Here is a 25,852-nt window from a genome sequence, read left to right as displayed (position 1 = left end):
TATAAGGGGTTTCTAAATTCAATGAAGGAAGGTGTGCTTTTATTTTGACACGCAGCGGAAACGGGTGGCGTGACTGAACGACACTAACTTCACGCACTAACCCAAACACGAACTTTAAACACATAAATGTGTCAGTAAAGTAATGTAAAATTGTATTCAATCATGGAATTATTTATTTCATTGGTTAATGATCTGGTTAATTCACCATGTATTTAATTATTTAAATATATATTCGTTTCGTGTCCTTCATGAATTATTTCGATCAGCCAACACACCCATTAATGTCAGTGGGCGGGGCTACATGAATCTAGTCCAATCAAGTTAAAGTGCCGGGGAACCAATCAGATGTTAGCCCCGCCCACCGCCTTTGACTGAATTAAAGGACCCAAATTAAGAAAATCTTCTAATTACTTAAATGCGTCATTAATTAAAACAAAGAAACAAATTAAGAACTATTGTAATCGGTATTTAAATTGTGGAATAATTGTATACTAAATAAATGTATTATTTTCATTAAATAAATTACATATATTTGATTCCAATTATAACTAATTAATGACACATGAGTGACTATCCAAAATGTATTTAATTATGTCCCATTTGGACCTCCAGGTTCATAAAATAAGAATTTAAATCATTAAGAAAAATAAGACACTCGTAATTAACGACTATGAAAATATATGATTGATTGGTGAAATCGCTAATTACATGATTAAATTATTTAAATCATTATTGAAATGTAGTTTTACAGTATGTTAAACGATGTATTAAAAAAAACAATATTGACACATTGAAATATTTAGTGATTTATTTATCTGTGTTCTGTTGGACCCTCCAAATAGTAAGAAGTCTAATGCTAATATTTACCATGTAAGTAAACCATTATTTACACCATGTCGCAAGGCATGCTTACCACTCCCAACGTTACTGTATATAAAATATGAAATATCCCCACAATATACACTCATGGTTTTCTTGGGTGTGCATCTGGATCATTCAAGCGCTGTGTTGCCTTCACTGTCCACGTGATGAGGCGTTCAAGTGCACCACGTAACCCCAAGAGCATTTTATGGGTTGTTATAAATAAGCCACCGATGAAACTTATGAGTACCAGCAATTAGAAAAAGGTGAGAAACACTTTTGAATTCAACAAATAACTCACTGGAAAGTAAAAAAGTGACGTCTTTGAACTCTTCCTTGGCCAACAAGTCTTCAATAAAATATTTTTAAGTAAACACTAAGCCAAGAAGGTTCCATTGATACCTTTTTTAATAAAAAACAAAAAAAAAACAAGCTTGACATCATTTGGACATGACTACACAATCACAGACATAACAAGCAAAAGTGACCTTTTATTTTTTGTACAAGACCATATTTGAACTTCCGGGTGAGGATGACACATGAAGCACTAAAACCAGGTCGTGATGACCCACAATACCCACAATTGACTGTCAGGGTGAAGATCTGAATTGAGTTTATTCCGTCCGACACAAGCTCACTGGTCAAAAACAAAAAAAAGACAGTCATTTTTGTTTTATACAAAATAGAAAACAAGTTCAAAAAAATGATGGAAGTTGGGTTTTTAGCAATCACTTTTCCAAAGTTTGATAGTTTTGTCGTTTTCTAGCGCCGCAGAAGCGATGATGTTCTCTGTCGGGTGGCAGGCGGTCGAAATGACCACGTCTGGAATAGAATTGGAGAAAAACAATATTATATTCCAATATGGATTTAAAAGCACACACAATCATAATCTGGCCTCTCCTACGACTTCAGGGTCTGTGCAGGTTTAACAAGTCAAATTCTTAATACTTAAAGACCATAATGAATAAAATTTAAGACCATTTCACATCCATACGGGCGATAAAGTACAAAGCTATAAAGGAAAATCAGAATGGATTGTACCGGTAAGTACCGTATTTTCCGCACTGTAAGGCGCACCTAAAAACCTCAAATGTTCTAAAAGCTGACAGTTAAGTTAAAAAGTAGCAATGATTGTCACACATACTAGATGTGGCGTAATTATTCTCTGCATTTGACCCATCACCCTTGATCACCCCCTGGCAGGTGAGAAGAGCAGTGAGCAGCAGCGGCGACGCGCCCGGGAATCATTTATGGTGATTTAACCCCCAATTCCAACCCTTGTTGCTCAGTGCCAAGCAGGGAGGTAATGGCTCCCATTTGTATAGTCTTTGTGATGACTCGGTCGGGATTTGAACTAACGACCTACCGATCAAAGGGCGGACACTCTAACCACTAGTACAGTGGTTCTCAACCTTATTTCAGTGATGTACCCCCTGTGAACATTTTTTTAATTCAAGTACCCCCTAATCAGAGCAAAGCATTTTTGGTTGAGAAAAAGAGATAAAGAAGTAAAATACAGCACTATGTCATCAGTTTCTGATTTATTAAATTGTATAACAGTGCAAAATATTGCTCATTTGTAGTGGTCTTTCTTGAACTATTTGGAAAAAAAGATATAAAAATAACTAAAAACTTGTTGAAAAATAAACAAGTGATTCAATTATAAATAAAGATTTCTACACATAGAAGTAATCATCAACTTAAAGTGCTCTCTTTGGGGATTGTAATAAAGATCCATCTGGATTCATCAACTTCATTCTAAACATTTCTTCACAAAAAAAAGAAATCTTTAACATCAATATTTATGGAACATTTCCACAAAAAATGTAGCGGTCAATGTTGTAAGCACAATACCAATGGCGCGCATTTTGGAAAATGCGCAACTGCATTTTGCAAATTTAATGTCAAATCAAATCAAATGTTTATTGGATTCATCACAATACAGTGTACATCCACGACTAAACTACTAAGAAGTGTGGATTCAGGCCGGGTGGCCTACTTCAAGTTCCAGGTAACCCTACATTGTTATATTTTATAAATAGTAAACCAAGTTGTGGTAGTAGTTTAGTCAGTAGTTCTGTCGTGGATGTACACTGTATAGTGATGAATCCAAAAAACATTTGATTAGATCTGATTTGACATTAAAATTGCAGAATGCGGTTGCGCATCGTGTGAATTGCTCCCATTGGTATTGTGCTTACATCATCAACACTAAATATTGCATTGTTGCATTTCTTTTCACAGTTTATGAACTTACATTCATATTTTGTTGAAGTATTATTCAATAAACATATTTATCGAGGATTTTTGAATTGTTGCTATTTTTAGAATATTTAAAGAAAATCTCACGTACCCCTTGGCATACCTTCAAGTACCCCCATTTGAGAACCACTGCACTAGGCTACTGATTAGGTTATCAGTGTGCCTTATAATCCGCCTTATAATATATGTGGACCAATATTGATCCACAACATGTCTCACAACTACGGTAAGCAGCCGCCGACTTCATTTTCCCCCGTAGGAGAAGAAGCGCGCGGTGCATGCTGGGATATATGACAGCGCCAGGTGTGCCGTTTCATTTCCATTTGTGTGTTTAAGTAAAGACCCCAAAATGGCTCCTATTGAGAGACATGATTTCAGGAAAGCAGGAATTGTCCCTGAACTGCTAGAACACTGACTCCATTAATGACGTCCCGAAATAGTGCAAAGCAATAATATATCAATAACTCAACGTTGCTCAAACGATAATGTCTCACAACACAACACACAAAATAAACATGTAAAGCTCACTTTATTAAGTTATTCCTCGTCCACGAATCCCTCAAATTCTTCTTCTTCTGTCCGAAATATCAAATATGACTATTTATCTCATCTGCGTGAACGACGAAGAAATTGTCCGCAATCGTCACACACACGCCAGCAATCGTCAATCACACGCCGACCAATAAGAATTTGGCGGGAGCGGGTCATGGCAGAAGTGCATTGTGGGTCATGATATGCTAACTGCTATACGCTACTGCTGGAGCTATTAAAATGGATCACATCAACATTGGCGGTAACTTATAAAAACTAAGAAGGACTGAACTAAAATGGCACCGAAAAGGAAATCATGTACTGCAGATTACAAGCTGGACGCAGTGAAATATGCAGCAGAGAACAGCAATTGAGCAGCAGAAAGAAAGGACGCTGACGGGGCACATACCAGAGGCGACACCGAGGAAGAAGATCTCTTAGGATTTAGCGATCGGGAGTGACAGATTGTTTGGTAAACATATAGCATGTTCTACATGTTATAGTTATTTGGATGACTCTTACCATAATATGTTAGGTTAACATAGCAGTTGCTTATTTATGCCTCATATAACGTACACTTACTCAGCCTGTTGTTCACTATTCTTTATTTATTTTAAATTGCTTTTCAAATGTCTATTCTTGGTGTTGGGTTTTATCAAATACATTTCCCCAAAAAATGTGACTTATACTCCAGTGCGACTTATATATGTGATTTTTCCTTCTTTATTATGCATTTTCGGCCGGTGCGACGCATACTCCGGAGCAGTGACGTGCAGTCAGGCGAGGCAGGTGAAATAAAAATGTAGAAAGAAAAAAAAAAAAATGTAATTGTCATATGTATCCAGTGATTATACTTTATAAAGTTATTTTCCATTTAACTTCACCAGTGTTAGATAATTTTTATTCAAAATCGCTGAATTTTCACATTTGCCGTTTAAATACTGAGAAGAGACTTGCGGTGAGGCAGCAGCCAGTTGAGCCTCACCATGGTTTGCGCAATGACTCGGCTAACTGCTGTGCAGTGAGACCGTGTTGCTATATGAATGATATTATACATTTCCATAGTTTAGTTAGCTGAGGTATATAATGTACAGTGTATTTTGTTAACAACTGTATGTGTGTAACGTATTTCTTGTGCTGAGCAATCATAAAATGGCTGCGAAGACGCACTGTGTGAGGCACCTGTTCTCCCGCCTCATGGTGGTAGAGGGCGCTAGTGATCCCAGGGATCATTTTTGCCATTACTCGGCTGCAGAATAAGTGACAACAAGCTACAGTTAGCAAGTCAAGTGCAGCGGCAGCGATCGTTTATTTTTTACTCTCCTCTGGACTTTTAACATGGAGGATTACATACCGGTATCTAAAATAAAACAGTTTTCTAAACTGGACTTTCAATCGAAGCAGGAGGTAACAAATTAAAGGAAGACCAACGCCGGAGCTAAAAGGTTTGCTTCAGACAGTCATCTCCATCAAGACAGAGAGACTTTTAAAACTGAAGAAAGATAAGGGAGACTTCTATAAACAAGTTATTGATGCTTTTGATCAGAAGGAGCGGCGCATGGACTTCATTTATAAGTAAAGGTAAGACCATAATGTTCTTTTATTAATTGTGCTTTTTTGTGTGCTACAGTTTGTATGTGTAAAGAATGCTGGTATGAGATTTTAAACATAACCCGTTAACTGCTGCCAATCAAATGGTGAATAAGATACTCTTTAGGGTTCATATGTTTGTAAATCTGACTGTGATGAAGTCAGTCCCTCAACCGCACGTCACTGCTCCGGAGTGACTTATAGTCCAAAAAATACGGTACTTTACTTTAATGGCTATAATGAAACACACAATTAAACATATAAAGTCCACTAGTTTTTTCACTCTACTGGTACTTTAATTCAAATTGTGTGAGTTAAGACTTTTAAAGACCCTGTGGTTACCCTGTACTTCTACTTTGAATAAAGTGTGGGCTGCATGGAGGGTGACATACCTGTGTGGCCCTGCAGTTTCTGCACAATCTCCTTTGTCTGCAGGTTCCAGATGTACACCATGTTGTCCTCAGAGCCCGACACGATCCACTGCAAGAAAGCATTTTTTTTTTTTTAACACAAACAAAAAACACTTATATATGATCTCGCTCCAACTTACTTTCCCACCCGTGACTGAGAAGTTGGCAAATATGCAGTACTTCTCGTTTTTATGGCCCGTGTACGTTTTCAAACACTGCAGTGTTGGAGAAACAAAGAGTGTGAGAGAGTTCAAAAGTTGGTAGAGGAAGAATTAAAAATCAGTCTCACCTTTCCCTTGCTGTAGTCCCACAGCTTCAGAGTGCTGAGGAGCAAAAAAATGCAACAAATGTTAAACTTGAGTACACATTCTGCCAAAAATGTATTTCTGCAGGTGTGGGGCGCCCTCTGCTGGTCATTATGGACAACAGCCTGGCAGGAGTTTCCAATCAAGTCCGTGGGACTTCACTTTTTAAAATTATTTAGGGCCACAACCACTCGGAGGGCACATGATCACGACTTGGGTTTTCGTCATGATTGTTTTTCTTTCATTTAAAATCTGTCAGGTATAAAATAAGACATGATAAAAGTTAAGGTAACATTTCATTTGTATTTTGCCGTCAAAGGTTTAATGAAAAGGTTGTTTGAATCAAATTAGGAATGTGTAACACTACTTACACACCCTTGCAAAAACTCAAAATAGTTCAATCCTTCTGGTAGCAGCAAACATAGCAGGAACATTTTGCTGTTCAGTCAACACAGACGCCATAAAGTCAACAAAGCTCACATTTATGCATTCACGCACAGCGCCAACATTTTGCTACCTTGATGAGGTGATAGAAAAACATGTATACATATCACACGTGTGCTTAGTCAACACATGTTTATAATAACGCAGGAGGCTTAAAGGGAAACTTAACTTTTTTGGGAATTTTGCCTATCGTTCACAATAATGAGACATGACAGATGGATTTTTTTTCATCCATCCATCCATTTTTTTGCGGCTCTCTTTGATGATCCCAGAAACTTATTTCTGACGCTTGTATTCACCACTTTGTTGTTTCAGTCATTACCCAAGGTTTATGACCATAGGAACCTAGACCGACCTGTAAACCGAGAGCTTCGCCTTCTGGCTCAGCTCAGACGCTTCACCAATCCGTCCGTCAATCTCGCGTTCTATTCTTCCCTCACTCGTGAACAAGACCCCGAGATACTTGAACTCCTTGACTAGAGGCATAACTTCCTTCAATCCCGACCCAAAGGGTGCAGTCCACCCTTTTTCCGGCACAGAACCATGGCCTCAGATTTGTAGGTGCTGATCCTCATCCCAGCAGCTTCACACTCGGTTGCAAACCGCCCTAGTGAACACAGAAGGTCGCAGCCCGATGAAGCAAACAGGACCACATCATCTGCAAAAAGCAGGGATGCCATCCTCTGGCCACCAAACTGGAAACCCTCCACACCCAAACATAATGAACAGGACCGCTGACCAAAGGAATCCCTGGCAGAGTCCAACGTCCACTTGGAACATGTCTGACTTATTACCGGCAATGCGAACCAGACTCCTTGCACAGGGACCGTATGGCCCTTAGCATAGGATCCTGGACCCCGTACTCCTGGAGCACTCCCCACAGGACACCGCAAGGAGTTTTTTTCAATGCATTTTAACTCATAAATGTAGATAAAGACTAGGGATGCACTGAAATGAAAATTTGTGGCCGAAGCCGAAGCCCAATAAAAATTAAACGCTTGGCCGAAGTCCGAATACCGAATAATGAATGCAGTTTTTTATAATTTTTTTAATATTGCATAAATAGCCTAGAATAAATATTTAGAAATGTTTTTTAAATAAAGTAATTTTTTATTGAATATTGACATTTTTTTAATATTCCAGTAGCCTTTGCTTTTCAAAAAAAGCACAAAGTTTTTCATTTATATTAGGCCTTCAAACAAATCATGCATTCCAAAAAAAAATAAAGTGCATTAAAGTGGATAAACCCACAACAAATGAATTATTGTCCTTTTGGCAAAAGTCTGCTTAGCCACAGTAGATATGCTAATAATGTAAACAGAAGGCTCAAGTAAATCTCAATTAAGTGTGTGCTTGTAACCTCATACACGTATACAGGTAGCCTACACAACAGGCTAATAATGTAAACAGAGGCCCCACTAAATCTCAATAAGTGTGTGCTTGTAACCTCATACACTTATACAGGTAGCCTACACAACAGGCTAATAATGTAAACAGAGGCCCCACTAAATCTCAATAAGTGTGTGCTTGTAACCTCATACACTTATACAGGTACACAACATATTCCAACGTCACCGCGTCAAAAAATTGCGTCACACGCCACTATTTGGTCTTATTTTTAACTCATTCCACCGAAGGCCGAATGTGGCTTTTTTTGCCATATCCGGCCGAATATATTCGGTTACCGATTAATCGGTGCATTCCTAATAAAGCCCGCTTATAACGGAGCCAATGCGAGGTCCTCTATTCCGCCCACAAAACCCAATGAACAAAACATCCAAAAAGCGCCAACATTACTCCACTTACATTTCCTGACTTGAATAATAACCAAGTATTAGTGATATTGTTATTATAAGCGCCACCACAGATGGATTACAAGCAGATTAGATTACTAGTAATAGCCATTTTCTAGTTTTTGTCAGCTAATGATAACAATATTAAGGTTATGTATCCTCTGTGCTGGCAAAGTCCTCACATCAGCTATTCATCTTAGTCTAGTCAGGGAGGTGACCATGAACCCAATAGTCACTCTGTCAGAATTGCAGCATTCTTCTGTAGAGAGAGAACCTTCTAGAAGGACAATCATCTCTGCATCAATCCACCTATCAGTCCTGCATAGTAAGAGTGGCCAGACGGAAGCCATTTTTTAGGAAAAAAGCTTGCCAACATGCACCTGAAACACTCTCAGGCTATGGGAAACAAAATGATCTGGTCTGATGTGACAAAGGTTGAGAGCAGAAATTAATGATATCATAAATAATATCGTGACTGCACGCTGACATGCTTTCCGTAAGTCCATCACGACAAAAGGCAGCAGCACAGTGCACTTATTCTTGCATCCAACCCAGTGGGAGAAATGGTGATCTTTAGGAAGTAAATAGACTACAGCCAACAAACTCCCACAAAAAAGCTAATGACTTCATCATTTTTACAAAAGACGTGTAAAATAAGAGAGGGGCATGTAGGGATGATGTTCGTTAAGAAATTATCGAAGTCGATTCCATTATCGAATCCTCTTATCAAACTGATTCTTTATCGAATCTCTTATCGAATCCAGATAGGTTGTTGTGTGTGCACTCTCCAAAAGCCGTAGATGTTATGTTATGCTGTTTATATGGAGGAAAAGCGGACGTGACTGAGGACAGCATGCGGACAATAAAGGGAGAAGGTTTCAGGTGAGAGGACGCTAAAGGCACGCCCCCAGTGAGCATGTAGTGCTGCTATGTGCGTTGTAAATACAAAATTGACGACAAACGCATCACCAACATGGATGATGTGCCGCTCACTTTCGACATACCGGTGGAGCACACTGTGGAGAAGAAGGGGACCAGCAGGGTAGAAAATCGATACACACAACGGGGCGAGAGAAGTCGGCATTTACTGGACAACGAGACTGACTTTGAAAATGAAGAGAAGGAATCTGCCGTGTTTAAAGGAGAACTTGCCCACCAGCTGTTCATTTCGGACACAGAAAATGAAGACTTTGATGGATTTGTGGATGAGGATTGATCAAAAAATAATGTGAGTACATTGATAAATATGTCAATAAAGTACAACCCAACTCAGCTTAGCTCCTGTTGCCTTTTTAAAACAGTGTCCATGCATGCTAGCGTACGTTTAACCTTGCCTGTGCCCAAAAATACGCTGCGCATTATTTATGCGTTAAATACAGCACGGCGCCTTTTAATATGGTGCGCCCTATGGTCGCAAAAATACGGTATGGTGGCTTCGATAAGGGGACCAAGATCTCAAAAAGGGATTTGAATCCATGGAATCGGGTTTTTTTCTTATCAAAGCATCGGGAGAACCGGTTTTCGAACATCATCATCATCCCTAGGGCCATGATGGTAATCGCTTTACATCCTTGTTAGTTGTGAAGTTTGTAATTTTTTAATAAATGCAGCTGACACTAGAGGGGTTACTTTTGTTGAGTTTTTTGATCAAGTAAAAGCACAACTTTGATTTCTTTTTTTTGTCCTGTCCAGCTTCTCAGGCATCTCACACAGTTGATGTAGATGCCCATATCAGCTGTTCAGATGTACTTTACAAAAGAGAAGTGTAGGATACTTCTCTTGTTGTCTTATTTGAATGTGACTTTATTAAATGTATCTATATTATCATTTGGTGCAGCCGGGCCGGAGCAGGAGGGGATAGAAAGAGAAAAAAAGGAAGACAGAGGGGGAAATTGTGGGGATAAGAGGGGGATTAGACAGAGAGACAAAAACAACAACAGCAAATACAACAACAACAATAGAACAACACCAGCACATACATAATATGTACAAATATGATCGTAAAAGTGATAGCAAATAAGCAGTTAGTGAAATAAATAATATAGTAATGACAATGAGCACTTTTACACTAAAACTGGAGCAATACAAATACCAATAGAAAAAGCGCTATTGATCATGAACAAAACCAATAGTTTACCTCTATTATCAACAATAAAGTTGTTCAAATGCAACGATACGTATACATAATGATAGTTAGAAAGATAATAAAAAATAAATAAATAAATTAAAACATTTTTTTACAAAAATTAAAAAATACATAAATAAAAAAAGAAGAAGAAGGAATACCGAAAGATGAAAGGGAAGAGAGAGAGGCAACCTATATTAATCTTGTAGATTGTTATAGTAACAATGGTTTAAGCTCTGTCAATATGCCTTGTGTTACCCAGTTTACCCTAGGGCAACAGCGTTAATATATGTTTGATGAAACAACTTTGATTTCAATGATCTCATTTTAATATTTCCTTATTGGTTTCTTTTGAAAATAGTAGGGAGTTTTTCAATGTGAAAAAAGTAAATTCAATTGTTTAATGGAAAAAAATTGGAGATCTTATTTTCAGGCGATATCAATCAGCTTGATTCGACACTGTGCTTAAACAAGTGGATATTTTAGTCTGCTTAAGATCAGTAACCAACAACATTGGGAGGCAGAGTCAGCAGTCACACTTCACAAACTCAGAATGGAAGTAATTTGGTTACTTACTTGTCGAGTGTCGCAGCCAGGATGTATTTTCCGTTGGGGGAAAACTTGACAAACGACACAGGTGGGTTGTCATCGTCTGCCATAAACAAAATACAAGTTAGACCTTTTTTTTTTGCTCGCCACAATGACACATTTGCTGCAAATGCTACTAAATTAACCGCCGTCTACGAGGGTCAACAACAAACTGGGTCTAAAAACTAACAGCTGTGGCTGTAAGCATTCTCATTGATGAACTGACTCCCCAAGATGGAAGCACCTTTATCTAACTCTGTTTGGTATGAAATCCATGCTTTATGCCATACTGCTGTTTACAATGAACTCATTACCAGCATAAATGTTGACTGAGAAGTTTGCGCCTCCATGTCATGCTGCTGCCGTGCTGTACGATATACTTTCACCTTTCCACATTCCCACACACCTCTAATCAGCATTTAAGTGAAACAATTAAGCTGTCATATTACTACCACCTGCTTCCATTTAACTCCTCGTCCTCTTTGCTGTGTAGCTACGCCCAGACTATAATTAAAGCATTTATGTTGACATCTCCTAATCACTTCAGAAACATTAAAACAATTGTGTACCTATGAGTGTTTTTAAGCACTGCCCAGATGCTGTGTCCCAAATTCGGCTGGTGAAGAAAAAAAAAAAAAAAAAGCTATTAGTTCGTAGCAAATGTGACAAATGTGCAATAATAATTAACACATTGTGTTCTTGCCAAAGTCCGTCGTAGCTGCTGGACACAATCAGTGAGCCGTCTCTGTTGAAATGGACCTGGAGTAGAAACACATGGTCCATCACTCATTTCCCACTCTTGGCTCAATATCCAAAGTTGCACAAATTACAACATGATCACACACAAAATGTGGTTATAAAAAATCCGCCGATCACACAACCGTTGACTGAAAAAAAAAAAAAATTTTTAGGAAAAAAGGAAATCTAATTTTAGTATTTATCACATTGATGGATTGTGTTTACAGGCTAATTCAACCAATAGGAATCAAGCCGCACTTTTTTTAGATGCAAGAAAACAAATCCGCCAGAAGTGTGTATTAAGGATGTGACAATCGTTTGGCCATATTTCAATATTGCCTGATTTTCAAGAAAAAGTACGTGATTACCATTGATGATTAATGATTTTTTTAAAGCCAATCACAAACGGCGATCCCATCGAGCTGACACTGTATTTTTAGTCATCTGGCTGACAGCAGTTAATTGTGTGTCTCCATACACAGTGTGGAGCCGTTCCCCTAAGCCAGAGGGTGTCCAAACTTTTTCCACTAAGGGCCACCCACAGAAATATTAAGACATGCAGAGGCCATTTTGATATATTTCATTTTCAAACCATAACAAAATATATGGATTATTTTTTTTACCCTTAGGGCTCCCGGGGGCCATAAAGGGTCTAAGTCACTAAAATGCTAAAAACAAGTCAAATTATTATTTGTTTTTTAATTATTTAACGCTTACAGTAAATCTCTACAATATATAGACTTTGGGTTGATATTATGCCTTTTTTTGTCAAAGACAACTTTGTTTTTTAATAATAAAACTGAAATATGCAGTATTTCCCCCACTGCCCAAAACATTCAGAAAGCAATGTTGGATGTGAAGTAATTACAGTCTCAAAAATATCAATAATGCAGGACACCATTGATTTCAATTCATTAATATTTATGAGTAATCTCAGTCAAAAGATAAATAAAATTCATTAAATATATTTGGGATCCAAAAGGTGCCCCACTCAAAATGATACATTTTTATTAGTTTTTTTGACTTAAATTACAAGATCAACTTCAGATATCTCTGTCGATTTCACGTCTTAACTTTTATTTTGTTTGTTTTTATGCTCTTTTGTCAAAGAAAACAATGTTTTGTACGGCAACTACACAATATATGCAATATTTTCCACATTAAACATTTTAAAGTAAAATATTTGAAATAATTGGAGCCTTGAATAGGTCAATAATTCATTATTAGTGTTAGATTTTTTTGATTTTTTTTGGGCGCAATGGCAAAAAAAAAAGAAAAAAACAGCTAACTTTTTGTAGTTAAATTGCACCTTATTCCACTTTTAATGTTTTTTTTTATTTTTGCAATAGCATTTCCAGAAAGTGTGGCGGGCCGGTAAACAATTAACTGCAGGCCACAAATGGCCCCCGGTCCGCACTTTGGATACTCCTGCTCAAAGCTAATAATAATCACTAACACGGCAAATAAACTTGCATTTCTTAGTATCTTAAGGATTTAGCCTTGTCTGGAGGATCCTTGTAGTTCGCTGAGCTCCACACAAGGATCTGGGCTCGAGGGCATTGCAAACTGCTTCAAGATAGCAAAAAATAATGAACCAATCAGGATCGCCGGGCGGGATTTCATAGATGTGACGCAGCGCTGAAGCGACTCTTTGATTCAAACAACGAAGGCGGTGCTGATATTGATTCTGCCATTGCAACTGTTTTATGGAATCTATCGAATATCAGGTTAACTTTTCACTCTGTCGTTATCCAATGTCGGCTGTTCTGTTTTGGATTTCCCAGCCTCGCTCTCATCAGCGTCACGGGTTTATTTCGATGTGAATGGTTGAAGTAGCACGTCATTCAAGATAATGGACAAGTGGTTTATCCAATCACATACAATGATTTGTTTACAAGGCCCCGCTTTCTGAAATATGTCTCCTATTGAGAAGTCCCAGATCCTTGTGTGGAGCTCTGCAAACTACAAGGATCTGGCGAGAGTCAGTTTGGGAGAAGGCTAAATATTTTACACATCAAGGAGCAGGCAAAAATAATAACTATGGTAACAGCTAAGCTATTACAACACCGAGAAATAAGTGTAAATTTAGTAGAGTTTAAGAAGTGTAGGTGGAAGCAAGCAGCTAATAACAGAAAATTAACAGGTGGATAAATACGTCTGGAGAGAGGATGATATAACAGCAACTGTCAGTGTATCAGTACTCAACATGTAAAGTTTTTACCGTATTTTTCAGACTGTAAGTCGCAGTTTTTTTTCATAGTCTGGCCGGGGGTGCGACTTATACTCAGGAGCGACTTATGTGTGAAATTATTAACACATTACCGTAAAATATCAAATAATATTATTTAGCTCATTCACATAAGAGACTAGACATATACGATTTCATGGGATTTATGGATTAGGAGTGAGAGATTGTTTGGTAAAGGTATAGCATGTTCTATGTTATAGTTATTTGAATGACTCTTACCATAATATGTTAGGTTAACATAGCAGTTGGTTATTTATGCCTCATATAACGTACATTTATTTAGCCTGTTGTTTACTATTCTTTATTTATTTTAAATTGCCTTTCAAATGTATATTCTTGGTGTTGGCTTTTATCAAATACATTTCCCCAAAAAATTCGACTTATACTCCAGTGCGACTTATATATGTTTTTCCTTCTTTATTATGCATTTTCAGCAGGTGCGACTTACACTCCGGAGCAACTTATACTCTGAAAAATACGGTAAGTTATCCAAGGGTAGTATCAGTACATGATCAAAAGTAAGTAAAGTGATAAGGTCAATGTTTTTATTTTCCCAAAATGTTGTTCACAAATTCAGGGAGTACTTCCTTGGTGTCAGACAGACTGAGGGGAAAGACCAAAATGATTTTAAAGTGTAGTAGATAGTGGTTTTGGCTTGTCTAGTTCTTGTGTACTGACGAGTTAGGACTAGACGTTTATGGCAGAAATAATAGTCATGATTATTTTGAGTGATATTGCAATCACGATTAATTCCATGATTTTTCATTTGAAAACATGAGTATTTTTTTGTACCACCAAAACTTAACTTTAAATCAATAAAAATATATATAAAAAACCTGGATATGAATTACTTTTGAATAAACTACAAGTAAAATAATAATAGCAATAACAATATATTGAAACAACAGCAATATAAACAATAAAATAAATGTATCCATTTTAACTGTTTTTAATTCAGTTTTTTTTACCTTTTACACTTATTTTACCATCCGAGAGTCTGTGCTTTTTGTGTAAAACCAAATTGAATTAAAAGTGTGTTGACTAAATGCAAAAATCCTCACTTTTAGAGGTACATTACATCTTTGACCAGTATTTTAGGTCAAAGCATAATCATTGTGTGAATGCATTAATAAGTGCTTTGAGTGCTTGTGAAAGGTACTTTTTTGAAACCTTTATTTTAGTAGTCCAGTAATTTTATTGTGGGGGAGGCGGCACACATGTGAAGTGAAAACCCTTTCAGGTGACTATCTCCTGAAGCCCATCGAGAGAATGCCAAGACTGTGCAAAGCAGTAATCAGAGCAAAGGGTGCTTATTTTGAATAGAATATAAAACATGTTTTCAGTTATTTCACCTTTTTTTGTTAAGTATATAACTCCACATGTGTTCATTCAAAGTTTTGATGCCTTCAGTGACAACGTACAATGTAAAAGTCATGACAATAAAGAAAAACACATTGAATGAGGTGTGTCCTAACTTTTGGCCTGCACTGTATGTTCCTTTCTTGTTTACTTTACTTACAGCAGAGACCGGGTCTGAATGAGCTGGCAAAGTTTTCAAACACTTGCCGGTCTTTACATCCCATATTCGGACACTCTCATCAAACTAGGAGGAAGAAAGAAATGCAATAATAACAAATAAATACATCAAAATGCTTTAAATGACTATTTCTATAGTTTACAAGCCACAACAAGCTCACCGATCCTGAAACGATCAGATTGGACTGCGGGTTGAAGTTGCAGCAGAAGACGTAGTTGCTATGACCTTTTAGGGTCTTCAGGCATTTTCCCTGCATACATGAAGAAGGAAGAGCGTTAATTATTAATCCATCATGCGAGATAGATAAACCACACCTTGGATCAAAGTATGTAAAAAACTGAAATAAAGGCAGAGAAGTCCAACTGACATTCCTTATTCAGCAGAATGATATCAAGCGAAGCCACAGCAGTAAAATAAGTGCTTTAGTGTACAAAATATTGCAGAGACAACACTTTCAAACTATTAAGACCAGTGTGACTACAAACACTAGATATTTGTACTCTACAGTTATGTGATAAAGTCTGGATTGTTTTGTTTAACCAATACATAGAATACAGGGGTAAGTATGAAAAGTACTTTTTAACGAGGGGTGGGAATCAAAATTCAATTCGCTTTGATTCAATAAGTGATTATCATTGCAGATGGATAACTTTAAAGGGGAACATTATCAGCAGACCTATGTAAGCGTCAATATATACCTTGATGGTGCAGAAAAAAGACCATCTATTTTTTTAACCGATTTCCGAACTCTAAATGGGTGAATTTTGGCAAATTAAACACCTTTCTGTTTATCGCGCTGGAGGCGATGACGTCAGAATGTGACGTCGCCGAGGTAACACAGCCGCCATTTTCATTTTCAACACATCACAAACACCGGGTCTCAGCTCTGTTATTTTCCGTTTTTTTGACTATTTTTTGGAACCTTGGAGACATCATGCCTCGTCGGTGTGTTGTCGGACGGTGTAACAACACTAACAGGGAGGGATTCAAGTTGCACCACTGGCCCGAAGATGCCAAAGAGTCTGCCGCCAGACCCCCGTTGAATGTGCTGGAGTGTCTCCACATTTTACCGGCGATGCTAAGGCAGACATGGCACAGAGATGTATGGATAACCTGCAGATGCATTTGCAACGATAGTCAACGAAATCACAAAGTTGAGTTTTGTTGATGTTGACTGCCAGCTAATTGATGCTAACATGCTACGCTAATCGATGCTAACATGCTATTTACCGGTGGGGCTAAAGCAGACATGACACAGAGATGTATGAATAACCTGCAGATGCATTTGCAACTATATTAAGTTTCCTTCCACCCACATTTAATGCGAAAAAAAAAATTACCAATCGACGGATTTAGGTTGCTCCAGTGTCAAAAGATGCAAAAGTCCTGATCGTTTGGTCCGCACATTTTACCGGCGATGCTAACGCAGCTATTTAATCGATGCTAACATGCTATTTACCGGTGGGGCTAAAGCAGACATGACACAGAGATGTATGAATAACCTGCAGATGCATTTGCAACTATATTAAGTTCCCTTCCACCCACATTTAATGCGAAAAAAAAAATTACCAATCGACGGATTTAAGTTGCTCCAGTGTCAAAAGATGCAAAAGTCCTGATCGTTTGGTCCGCACATTTTACCGGCGATGCTAACGCAGCTATTTGGCCATGCTATGGCTATGAATAGCGTCAATAGCTATTCGCTCAATAGCTTCACTTTCTTCTTCAATACTTTCATACTCCAACCATCTGTTTCAATACATGCGTAATCTGTTGAATTGCTTAAGTCGCTGAAATCCGAGCTAATGTCGCTATATCTTGCTGTGGTATTCCCATTGTTTGTTTACATTGGCAGCACTGTGTGACGTCACAGGGAAATGGCCAGTGTCTTCGCAGAGAGCGAAAATAAGGCACTTTAAAGCTTTATTTAGGGATATTCCGAGACCGGTAAAATTTTGAAAAAAACTTCAAAAAATACAACAAGCCACTGGGAACTGATTTTTATTGTTTTTAACACTTTTGAAATTGTGATAATGTTCCCCTTTAAGAAGCAAATTCTTTGTAGTATCCTGGATTAAGTTTAGAATCATCCTAGGTCCCAGTCAACCATACTTGAAACACCTTCAAAGTGAAGTTTGCCGAATTAAATCAATTATGAATGTTTCACATTTTGGACATTTTTAGAAGATGCGCGATTAAAAAACATGCGTAACAAATAAATTGTTGCCCGTTAAACTGATGTTTAGATTTGTTAATTAAATTGTTCCAACTTCAGCGGGAACACTTGAGCTTTTTTTTCTTTCTTTAAATACAGAACAAGAAACACGTTTTTAAAGTACCATTGCCATTTACAAAAAATGCAACTTCTCTACAAGGGTGTTGTTTTTGTTCTTCCAAAGTGTAACTTGTAAGAATGTTTTACCCTTAAGCAGGGGTCTGCAACCTTTACTACAAAAAGAGCTACTTTGCCTCCTCTCCCATTCATACTTAATATAAGTAGATTTTCTTTGAAGACTTTTTCATTTTTGGGACGTATTCACAAATTAGTTTACCTACCCAAAAAGCCAGGGGTGCCCACACTTTTTCTGCAGGCGAGTTACTTTTCAATTGATCAAGTAGAGGGGATCTACCTCATTCATATATATCATTTATATTGATTTATTTATGAAAGAGATGTTTTTGTTAACAAGTTAAAGGCGTTTATTGATAATACAAGCTTGTTTAAGACATATAGATTCCTTTCTTTCATTACGACAAGAATATAAGTTGGTGTATTACCTGATTCGGATGACTTGCATTGATTAGAATCAGACAGTTGTGATGATAACGTCCACATTTTCAAATGGAGAAAAAAAAAGTCCTCCTTTCTGTCCAATACCACATGAAAGTGCTTGCTTTTTGGCATCTTATATATCCAACTTTCATACTCGTTTTATACACTTACAAGAAATACATTGGTGGAAAAATCTGTAGCTTGCCAGCTTCTGTGCGCTAGCTTCCTGAGACTCTTATTTTGTTAGCGCAGGCAGGATGAAGCAGCACTTTTATTGTGAAGATAGGAACAGTGCAGTCAGTCTTTGGAGTTTGATGACAGGTAGAGAGTCTGTTGTAATAAAAAGTGTTTCTCGCATTCCTGTCGATCATTTTTTTCTTAAAAATAATCTGGCAGCAGCCAGCGTCATCTAACAAGACTCTTGGGTGCTGTGAATGTCAATCAAGTGACGTCTTAGTGAAGATTGATGATCGCTAATTTTTAGGTCTAGTTTTCTTTAATGCCTGGTTGGCGATGGACTGACACACCCCCGGCTATCGACCGGTAGCTTGCGAGCCACGTAATGGGCACCCCTGCAAAAACCCAGTTCAAGACACATTCACAGACTCACAGACAGTCGGAAATTACAGAATGTTTAAAAAAATGGGTATTTTTCCAATGCCGTTGTTTTAAAACAAATCGACATCAACGAGGCTGAAGAGCCGTTTGTGTTTCCGGAGCCATCGGTTGCCATCACTTGTGATTAGAGATGTCCGATACTGTCGGACTGACGATATCATCGGCAGATAGATGCTTTGAAATGTAATATCGGAAATGATCGGTATCGGTTTCAAAAAGTAAAATGTATGACTTTTTAAAACGCCGCTGTACGGAGTGGTACACGGACATAGAGAGAAATACAGAGCACCAATAAACCTAAAATATCTACGGCTTTTCACACACACAAGTGAATGCAAGCCAACTTGGTCAACAGCCATACAGGTCACACTGAGAGTGGCCGTATAAACAACCTGTAACACTGCTACAAATATGCGCCACACTCTGAACCCACACCAAACAAAAATGACTAACACATTTTGGGAGAACATCTGCACCGTAACACAACACAAACACAACAGAACAAATATCCAGAACCCCTTGCAGCACTAACTCTTCCGGGACACTACAATACACACACCCCTCCTCCCAAACCCACCCACCTCGCCCTCCTCATGCTCTCTCTGGGAGAGCATATCCCAAATTCCAAGCTGCTGTTTTGAGGCATGTTAAAAAAAAATAATGCACTTTGTGACTTCAATAATAAATATGGCAGTGCCATGTTGGTATTTTTTTCAATAACTTGAGTTGATTTATTTTGGACAACCTTGCTACATTGTTTAATGCATCCAGCGGGGCATCATAAAAAATTAGGCATAATAATGTGTTCATTCCACGACTGTATATATTCGTATGGGTTGATATCGGAATCGGTAATTAAGAGTTGGACAATATCAGAACATTGTCAGAAAAGCCATTATCTGACATCTCTACTTGTGATATAAGGCCACACACGCACACAAACACACACGCACACACACCAGAAATTGAGTAATTTACCGAGCTGACGTCCCAGATCTTCAAAGTCTTATCGTCAGACGCAGACACCAGGAGGTTGGAGTCAGACGACCACGCTACGTCAGATATGCCCTGCAGATTTGTAGGAAATTAAAGAATAAAGCAGACAGTACTCACAATAAAACATCTCTAAGTATAAAACCATGCAGTTCAACACAACTGCAAAAACATTTAGAAACAACTCTTATATCGAACCTCATTAGGTCAAACTGGATTATCTAATGTTGCATTTTGTTTTTTTAAAAAGGTCCACATACGGGGGTAACTAACAATCTCTGTACCGAGCAGGAATATCTTATTGACGTCTCAACTTACAAGCTTGTGTCCGGAAATGGTTTTCTCAAACTTGCCGTCGTATGCTCCCCAGATTTTAATGAGTTTATCAGCAGCTGCGGAGATAAAATACATGAACATCCGTCCAAACAATAAAGGGGAAAAAAGAGGATGAGGAACTTACAGGAGCTGGCGAGCCACTCTCCACTGGGACTGAACTTGACAGAGGACACGGCTTTAGTGTGGCCCGCTAGTGTGAACTTCAGGCTGTAGTTGGGCTTGGCAGGAGCGGACTGGAAGTGAAAGTGCAAGAAATGTTACTAAAACAGGCAGTGATTGGATTATTCAATTAGGGCTGGGCGATATATCACAGGTTTGTCTCTGTGCGGTATAGAAAATGACTATATCTTGATATTCGAGTATACGTTCTCACGCAGTTGCTTTTAGGTGCTGGCATTACACTACAGGCTCTTCCCACTCTTTCTTGTCTCTCCTTCTCACATACGTCACATACGTATACGCCCTCGCGTAGCAGAGAGGTAGCAGCATGGGTAACATTAGCCGTGGTGCGAGTGGCAATACGAGAGAAAGAAGCTGCGAGTCTGGTATCAAATGAAGGAAGAATTAAATCCCAAGAAAAACAGCAGGGATGGTTTGGCTTCAAGTGGGAATATGTCGAACAGACAACCATAATTCGTCAAGTGTGGGGCAAAAGCGTTGCTACAAAAAGTAGCATTACTGGTAATATGTAGCATCTTTTGAAAAGTCACCTGCTAAAGAATGAAGAGTGATTATTCCGCATGTCAACATCTCCATTCGGTGCCACACCAACAAAATGCCGAGGCAAGCATTTCCACATCAACACCGTATGAAAAAAAAATAGTCAACAACATAAGGAGATAATGTCCGCAGTAACCTGCTACATAGTGATTTAATTTCGTATTATGCAGCTCATTTTATTTGACACTTATTGAAATATCTTGTGTGACATCCTGCACAAAAGTGCACTTTATTTGTTTTAAACTATTGTAGTGGCGTTCTGTTCAGAAAGTGCACTTTAATTGAGTGTTGTTTTGATATGTCATCTTGGTGACATCATGCACAAAAGTGCACTCATAGCTTGTTTTAAAATATCTCTGAAAATCTCGCACTTTCTGTTTTGAAATTAAATGAATGTGTGTGCCACTGCTTAATAACTGTTTCATAAATACACTTTTGCTGAATTGACTTAGTTGTGATTTCCTTCTCTGCATGAAAGTTTAAAATGAGCATATATTAATGCAGTATGAAGACTGGTTTAATGTAGACACATAGAATCATCATACTGCTGTGATTATATGCATCAAGTGTTCATTCAAGGCTAAGGCAAAACATTGAGATATATATCCTAAAAATATAGAGATATTAAAAAATTATATACTGAAGGTCTTAAGTGTTGTACGTGCATAAATAAATGATAAATGGGTTGTACTTGTATAGCGCTTTTCTCCCTTCAAGGTACTCAAAGCGCTTTGACACTACTTCCACATTTAACCATTCACACACACTGATGGAGGGAGCTGCCATGCAAGGCGCTAACCAGCAACCATCAGGAGCAAGGGTGAATTGTCTTATTCAGGACACAACGGACGTGACACGGTTGGTACTAGGTTGGAATTGAACCAGTGACCCTCGGATTGCGCGCGGCCACTCCCCCACTGCGCCTTACAAATGTTTTAAATTATATTTTCCTCTAAGATTATTTTCTCTTTTTTGAGAATTGTTGAATATTCTTGAGTAGCAGTTTATAGTTTGTTTTGTGTACAATTTTAGCTGTTTGCAAATCCACTATGTCGTGGAATTTCAGTATTTTTGATTCAATAAATAAAAGGGTTTATATGTTCTCTGTATACAACATTATGTATTATTTTAACTGATCTTTTTTGTAACACCATTAGTGAATGAAGTGTATTTTTGTAGTTATTTCCCCATATTTCTACACAATAACTCAGATATGGTAACACCAGCGAGCAGTAGAGAATAGGAAGTGATTTTTGGTCTAGAACATGGGTGTCAAACTCTGGCCCGCCGTGTAATTTAATTTGGCCCTTGAGGCAATATCAATTTAGCATTAGAGCTGGAACGCCGGTGTTATACATGGTCGGTGCCGCTGTGTAACACCGCATTCACCGCTAATACTCATACTTGCCAAACCTCCTAATTTTCCCGGTAGACTCCCGAAGTTCAGTGCCCCTACCGAAAATCTCCCGGGGCAACAATTCTCCCGAATTTCTACCGATTTCCACCTGGACAACTATATTGGGGGCGTGCATTTAAGGCACTGCCTTTAGCGTTCTCTACAACCTGTCGTCACGTCCGCTTTTCCTACATACTAACAGCGTGTCTCATAATATTTGTGGCTTTTACACTCACACACACGCACAAGTGAATGCAAGGCATACTTGGTCAACAGCCATACAGGTCACACTGAGGGTGGCCGTATAAACAACTTTAGCACTGTTACAAATATGCGCCACACTGTGAACCCACACCAAACAAGAATGACAAACACATTTTGGGTGAACATCCGCACCGTAACACAACAGAACAAATACCCAGGACCCCTTGCAGCACTAACTCTTCCGGGAAACTTCCAGCAAACTGACCAATAATTAACGTTTTATTCATGCATTTTTTCTTGCTGCTTCAAGGCTTGAATGTTTGGTTCATTCATTATTGTTATTTTATTTTCAAATGTATTATTAGCCAGTGGAAAAAAAATTATGTTTACCTCAGAAGATTGCAAATAGAAAAAAAGGCATAACATTTTTATTTAAATTTTATTTGATATGCCATTGATATTTTTTTAATTATAATTATTATTATTTGAAAATGGATTTTGAATGTCACTAAAGTTATATAAGCCTTGCTTGTTCAATATTTAATGCAAAACTTGTTTGGGTCCCTATTAAAAGGTTAATTTGTTCAACCTTGGCCCGCGGCTTTGTTCCGTTTAAAATTTTGGCCCACTCTGTATTTGAGTTTGACACCCCTGGTCTAGAACATGTTTTGCTTTATTCATTATTGACGTGTTTCTTGCTACTTTATGTTGTCTATTTTTTACATGAAGACTATGAACAAGAGTTCAGAAAAAGCACATGTTAAAAAGGCAATCTACAGTTCAAGAGTATGGCCAACCTTGCTCTGACTGGCGGATGCTGACGGCGCCACTGGAGGTTTTGTGTCCGTCTCTGGTTTCTTGTCTTCTGTTGCCATGGCGATGAAGTGAGCATCAACTGGACACTGCCAATAAGTGTTCAATAGTTAATACAATTCGTTGAAATCAATGTTTTGGCATGTCTATTAAATTCTTCCAAAACTGACGCTGATGGTCGACAACTTGGAAATTGACAATCACAGTACAATATGAAAAATAACAATCCATCCATCCATTTTCTACCACTTCTCCCTTTTAGGGCAGCGGGGGGTGCTGGAGCCTGCCTATCTTTAATAAATTGAAAACATTTTACAAAAAAAAAAGAAGATGCCACCAAACCAGACGGCCAAGATCGGTTCGCAGCAGAGTGTCAAGCGACTGGGACGGGGATCAGCACCTCCAAGTCCGAGTCCATGGTTCTCACCCGGAAAAGGGTGGAGTGCCATCTCCGGGTTGTGGAGCGGATCTTAAAATATCTCAGCCTGGTTCACAAGTGACGGAAGAGTGGATCGTGGGATCGGTGCAGCGTCGTCAATAATGCGGACGCTGCATCGATCTGTTGTGGTGAAGACGGAGCTGAGCCGGAAGGCAAAGCTCTCAATTTACCAGTCGATCAACCTTCCCATCCTCACCTATGGTCATGAGCTATGGGTTATGACTGAAAGGACAAGATCATGGGTACAAGTTGCCGAAATAAGCTTCCTCCACCCTTAAAGGCCTACTGAAAGGATATTTTCTTATTCAAACAGGGATAGCAGGTCCATTCTATGTGTCATACTTGATCATTTCGCGATATTGCCATATTTTTGCTGAACGGACTTAGTAGAGAACATCGACGATAAAGTTCGCAACTTTTGGTGGCTAATAAAAAAGCCTTGCCTGTACCGGAAGTAGCAGACGATGTGCGCGTGACGTCACGGGTTGTGGAGCTCCTCACATCTGAACATTGTTTACAATCATGGCCACCAGCAGCGAGAGCGATTCGGACCGAGAAAGCGACAATTTCCCCATTAATTTGAGCGAGGATGAAAGATTTGTGGATGAGGAAAGTGAGCGTGAAGGACAAGAAAAAAAAAGAGAAGGCAGTGGGAGCGATTCGGATGTTATTAGACACATTTACTAGGATAATTCTGGAAAATCCATTATCTGCTTACTGTGTTACTAGTGTTTTAGTGAGATTATATGGTCGTACCTGAAAGTCGGAGGGGTGTGGTAACGGGTGTGGTGACCGCCAGTGTCTCTGAAGGAAGCTACGGAGGAGGCAAGAGATGACAGCAGGAGGAACAACACAAGGTCCGCTCACGTTTACGGTAAGAGCCGACTTATTACCAAAATTTTCTCGCCGAAACCTGTCGGTTGACATGTGGTAGAGAACCATGTTCGCTTGACCGCTCTGTTCCATATTAAAGCAGACATTTTAAGCCGTGATCGGTGCTGGAAGAACATGTCCGCTACATCATCATTCTGTGACGTTTTCAACAGGATACTTCGCGGGAAATTTAAAATTGGAATTGGGTAAACTAACCCGGCCGTATTGGCATGTGTTGCAATGTTAAAATTTCATCATTGATGTATAAACTATCAGACTGCTTGGTCGCTAGTAGTGGCTTTCAGTAGGCTTTTAAGAGATGGAGTGAGAAGCTCTGCCATCCGGGAAGAAGCCGCTGCTCCTCCACATGGAGAGGAGCCAGATGAGTTGGTTCGGGCATCTGGTCAGGATGACACCCGAACGCCTCTCTAGGGAAGTGTTTCGGGAACGTCCGACTGGTTAGAGGCCACGGGGAAGAACCCAGGACACAATGGGAAGACTATGTCTCCCGGCTGGCCTGGGAACACCTCGGGATCCCCTGGGAGGAGCTGGACGAAGCAGCTGGGAAAAAGGGCAGTCTGGGCTTCCCTGCTTAGGCTGCAGCCCCCGCGACCCGTCCTCGGATAAGCTGTGTAATGACGTTTAGCCTGTCTTACGTTAGCTAACGAGCTAGCACCCCCAGCAAAGTTAAAACTCAATCATTTCCAGCATTTAGGTGAATGAAAATACGGAATATACATGTTAAAGGTTATAAAATGACATGAAAGGTGTGGTGATGTTGACAATCTGCGTCCGCGGCCTTGCATTCACACAATGAGGCGTCGCTCACTAGTCCATACTCACGGGGATTTAATGGAGTTTCGAAGCCTTCTTGTTGCTCTTCATAAATATTGTTAAAAGCCGCTCATGTGAGATTTAGTCAGCGGGTTAGAGGGAGCCGAGCAGGCTTGCTGTTGAGGTCTTGTCGCGGAGGAACTGCGAGGAGAAGCGGGGAATGTGGCGCAGTGGCGGCCAACGCGCATGCGCGATTTCCATATTAGGTACGGAGAGAGAGGAGGGATAAAACGCTAAACACGTTTTTTTCGGCAAAAAAGTGGTCTTATGCTGATTAAAAACCCATAATCATACGCAGCTCATGTAACCGAGAATCCAGCGAGAAGGAGCGAAAGCACAGAAGAACCGAAGGCAGGAATTTGAGGCACGTCATTATATACGACGGACTCGTTTTCTCCTCAAACGTGGGTTACACACTTCC

The 25,852-nt window shown here is 39.0% G+C and overlaps 1 protein-coding gene across 1 annotated transcript; it reads right to left on the bottom strand.

Annotated features, from left to right (window-relative positions):
* Nucleotides 1-1,251: 1,251 nt before the first annotated feature.
* On the bottom strand, nucleotides 1,252-25,852 carry LOC133536501 (WD repeat-containing protein 5). The gene is made up of 14 exons (XM_061877083.1): nucleotides 25,441-25,852; nucleotides 23,270-23,374; nucleotides 20,277-20,385; nucleotides 20,135-20,208; nucleotides 19,802-19,891; nucleotides 15,593-15,682; nucleotides 15,415-15,498; nucleotides 11,613-11,668; nucleotides 11,479-11,525; nucleotides 10,898-10,973; nucleotides 5,944-5,977; nucleotides 5,795-5,869; nucleotides 5,637-5,724; nucleotides 1,252-1,683 (listed from the first exon to the last, which is right to left on the bottom strand). Exons 2-14 carry the CDS (start codon nucleotides 23,345-23,347, stop codon nucleotides 1,583-1,585), a joined length of 1,002 nt encoding a protein of 333 aa, XP_061733067.1. The 5' UTR covers nucleotides 23,348-23,374; nucleotides 25,441-25,852; the 3' UTR covers nucleotides 1,252-1,582.

Source organism: Nerophis ophidion, linkage group LG17 (assembly GCF_033978795.1).
Source record: "Nerophis ophidion isolate RoL-2023_Sa linkage group LG17, RoL_Noph_v1.0, whole genome shotgun sequence".
Lineage (NCBI taxonomy): Eukaryota > Metazoa > Chordata > Actinopteri > Syngnathiformes > Syngnathidae > Nerophis > Nerophis ophidion.
The sequence above is the reverse complement of the archived record's forward strand: the minus strand, read 5'-3'. Positions and strand labels throughout refer to the sequence as shown.

What these genes read in the sequence shown, in the direction of transcription:
- LOC133536501 (XM_061877083.1), bottom strand. Translation starts at nt 23,347, where the DNA reads ATGGCAACAGAAGACAAGAAACCAGAGACGGACACAAAACCTCCAGTG. An exon ending in CATCCGCCAGTCAGAGCAAG is followed by an intron (nt 20,386 to 23,269) that starts GTTGGCCATACT and finishes TTTCACTTCCAG; the next exon opens with TCCGCTCCTGCCAAGCCCAA. An exon ending in ATTCAGACCCGGTCTCTGCT is followed by an intron (nt 11,669 to 15,414) that starts GTAAGTAAAGTA and finishes TTTCTACTCCAG; the next exon opens with GTCCATTTCAACAGAGACGG.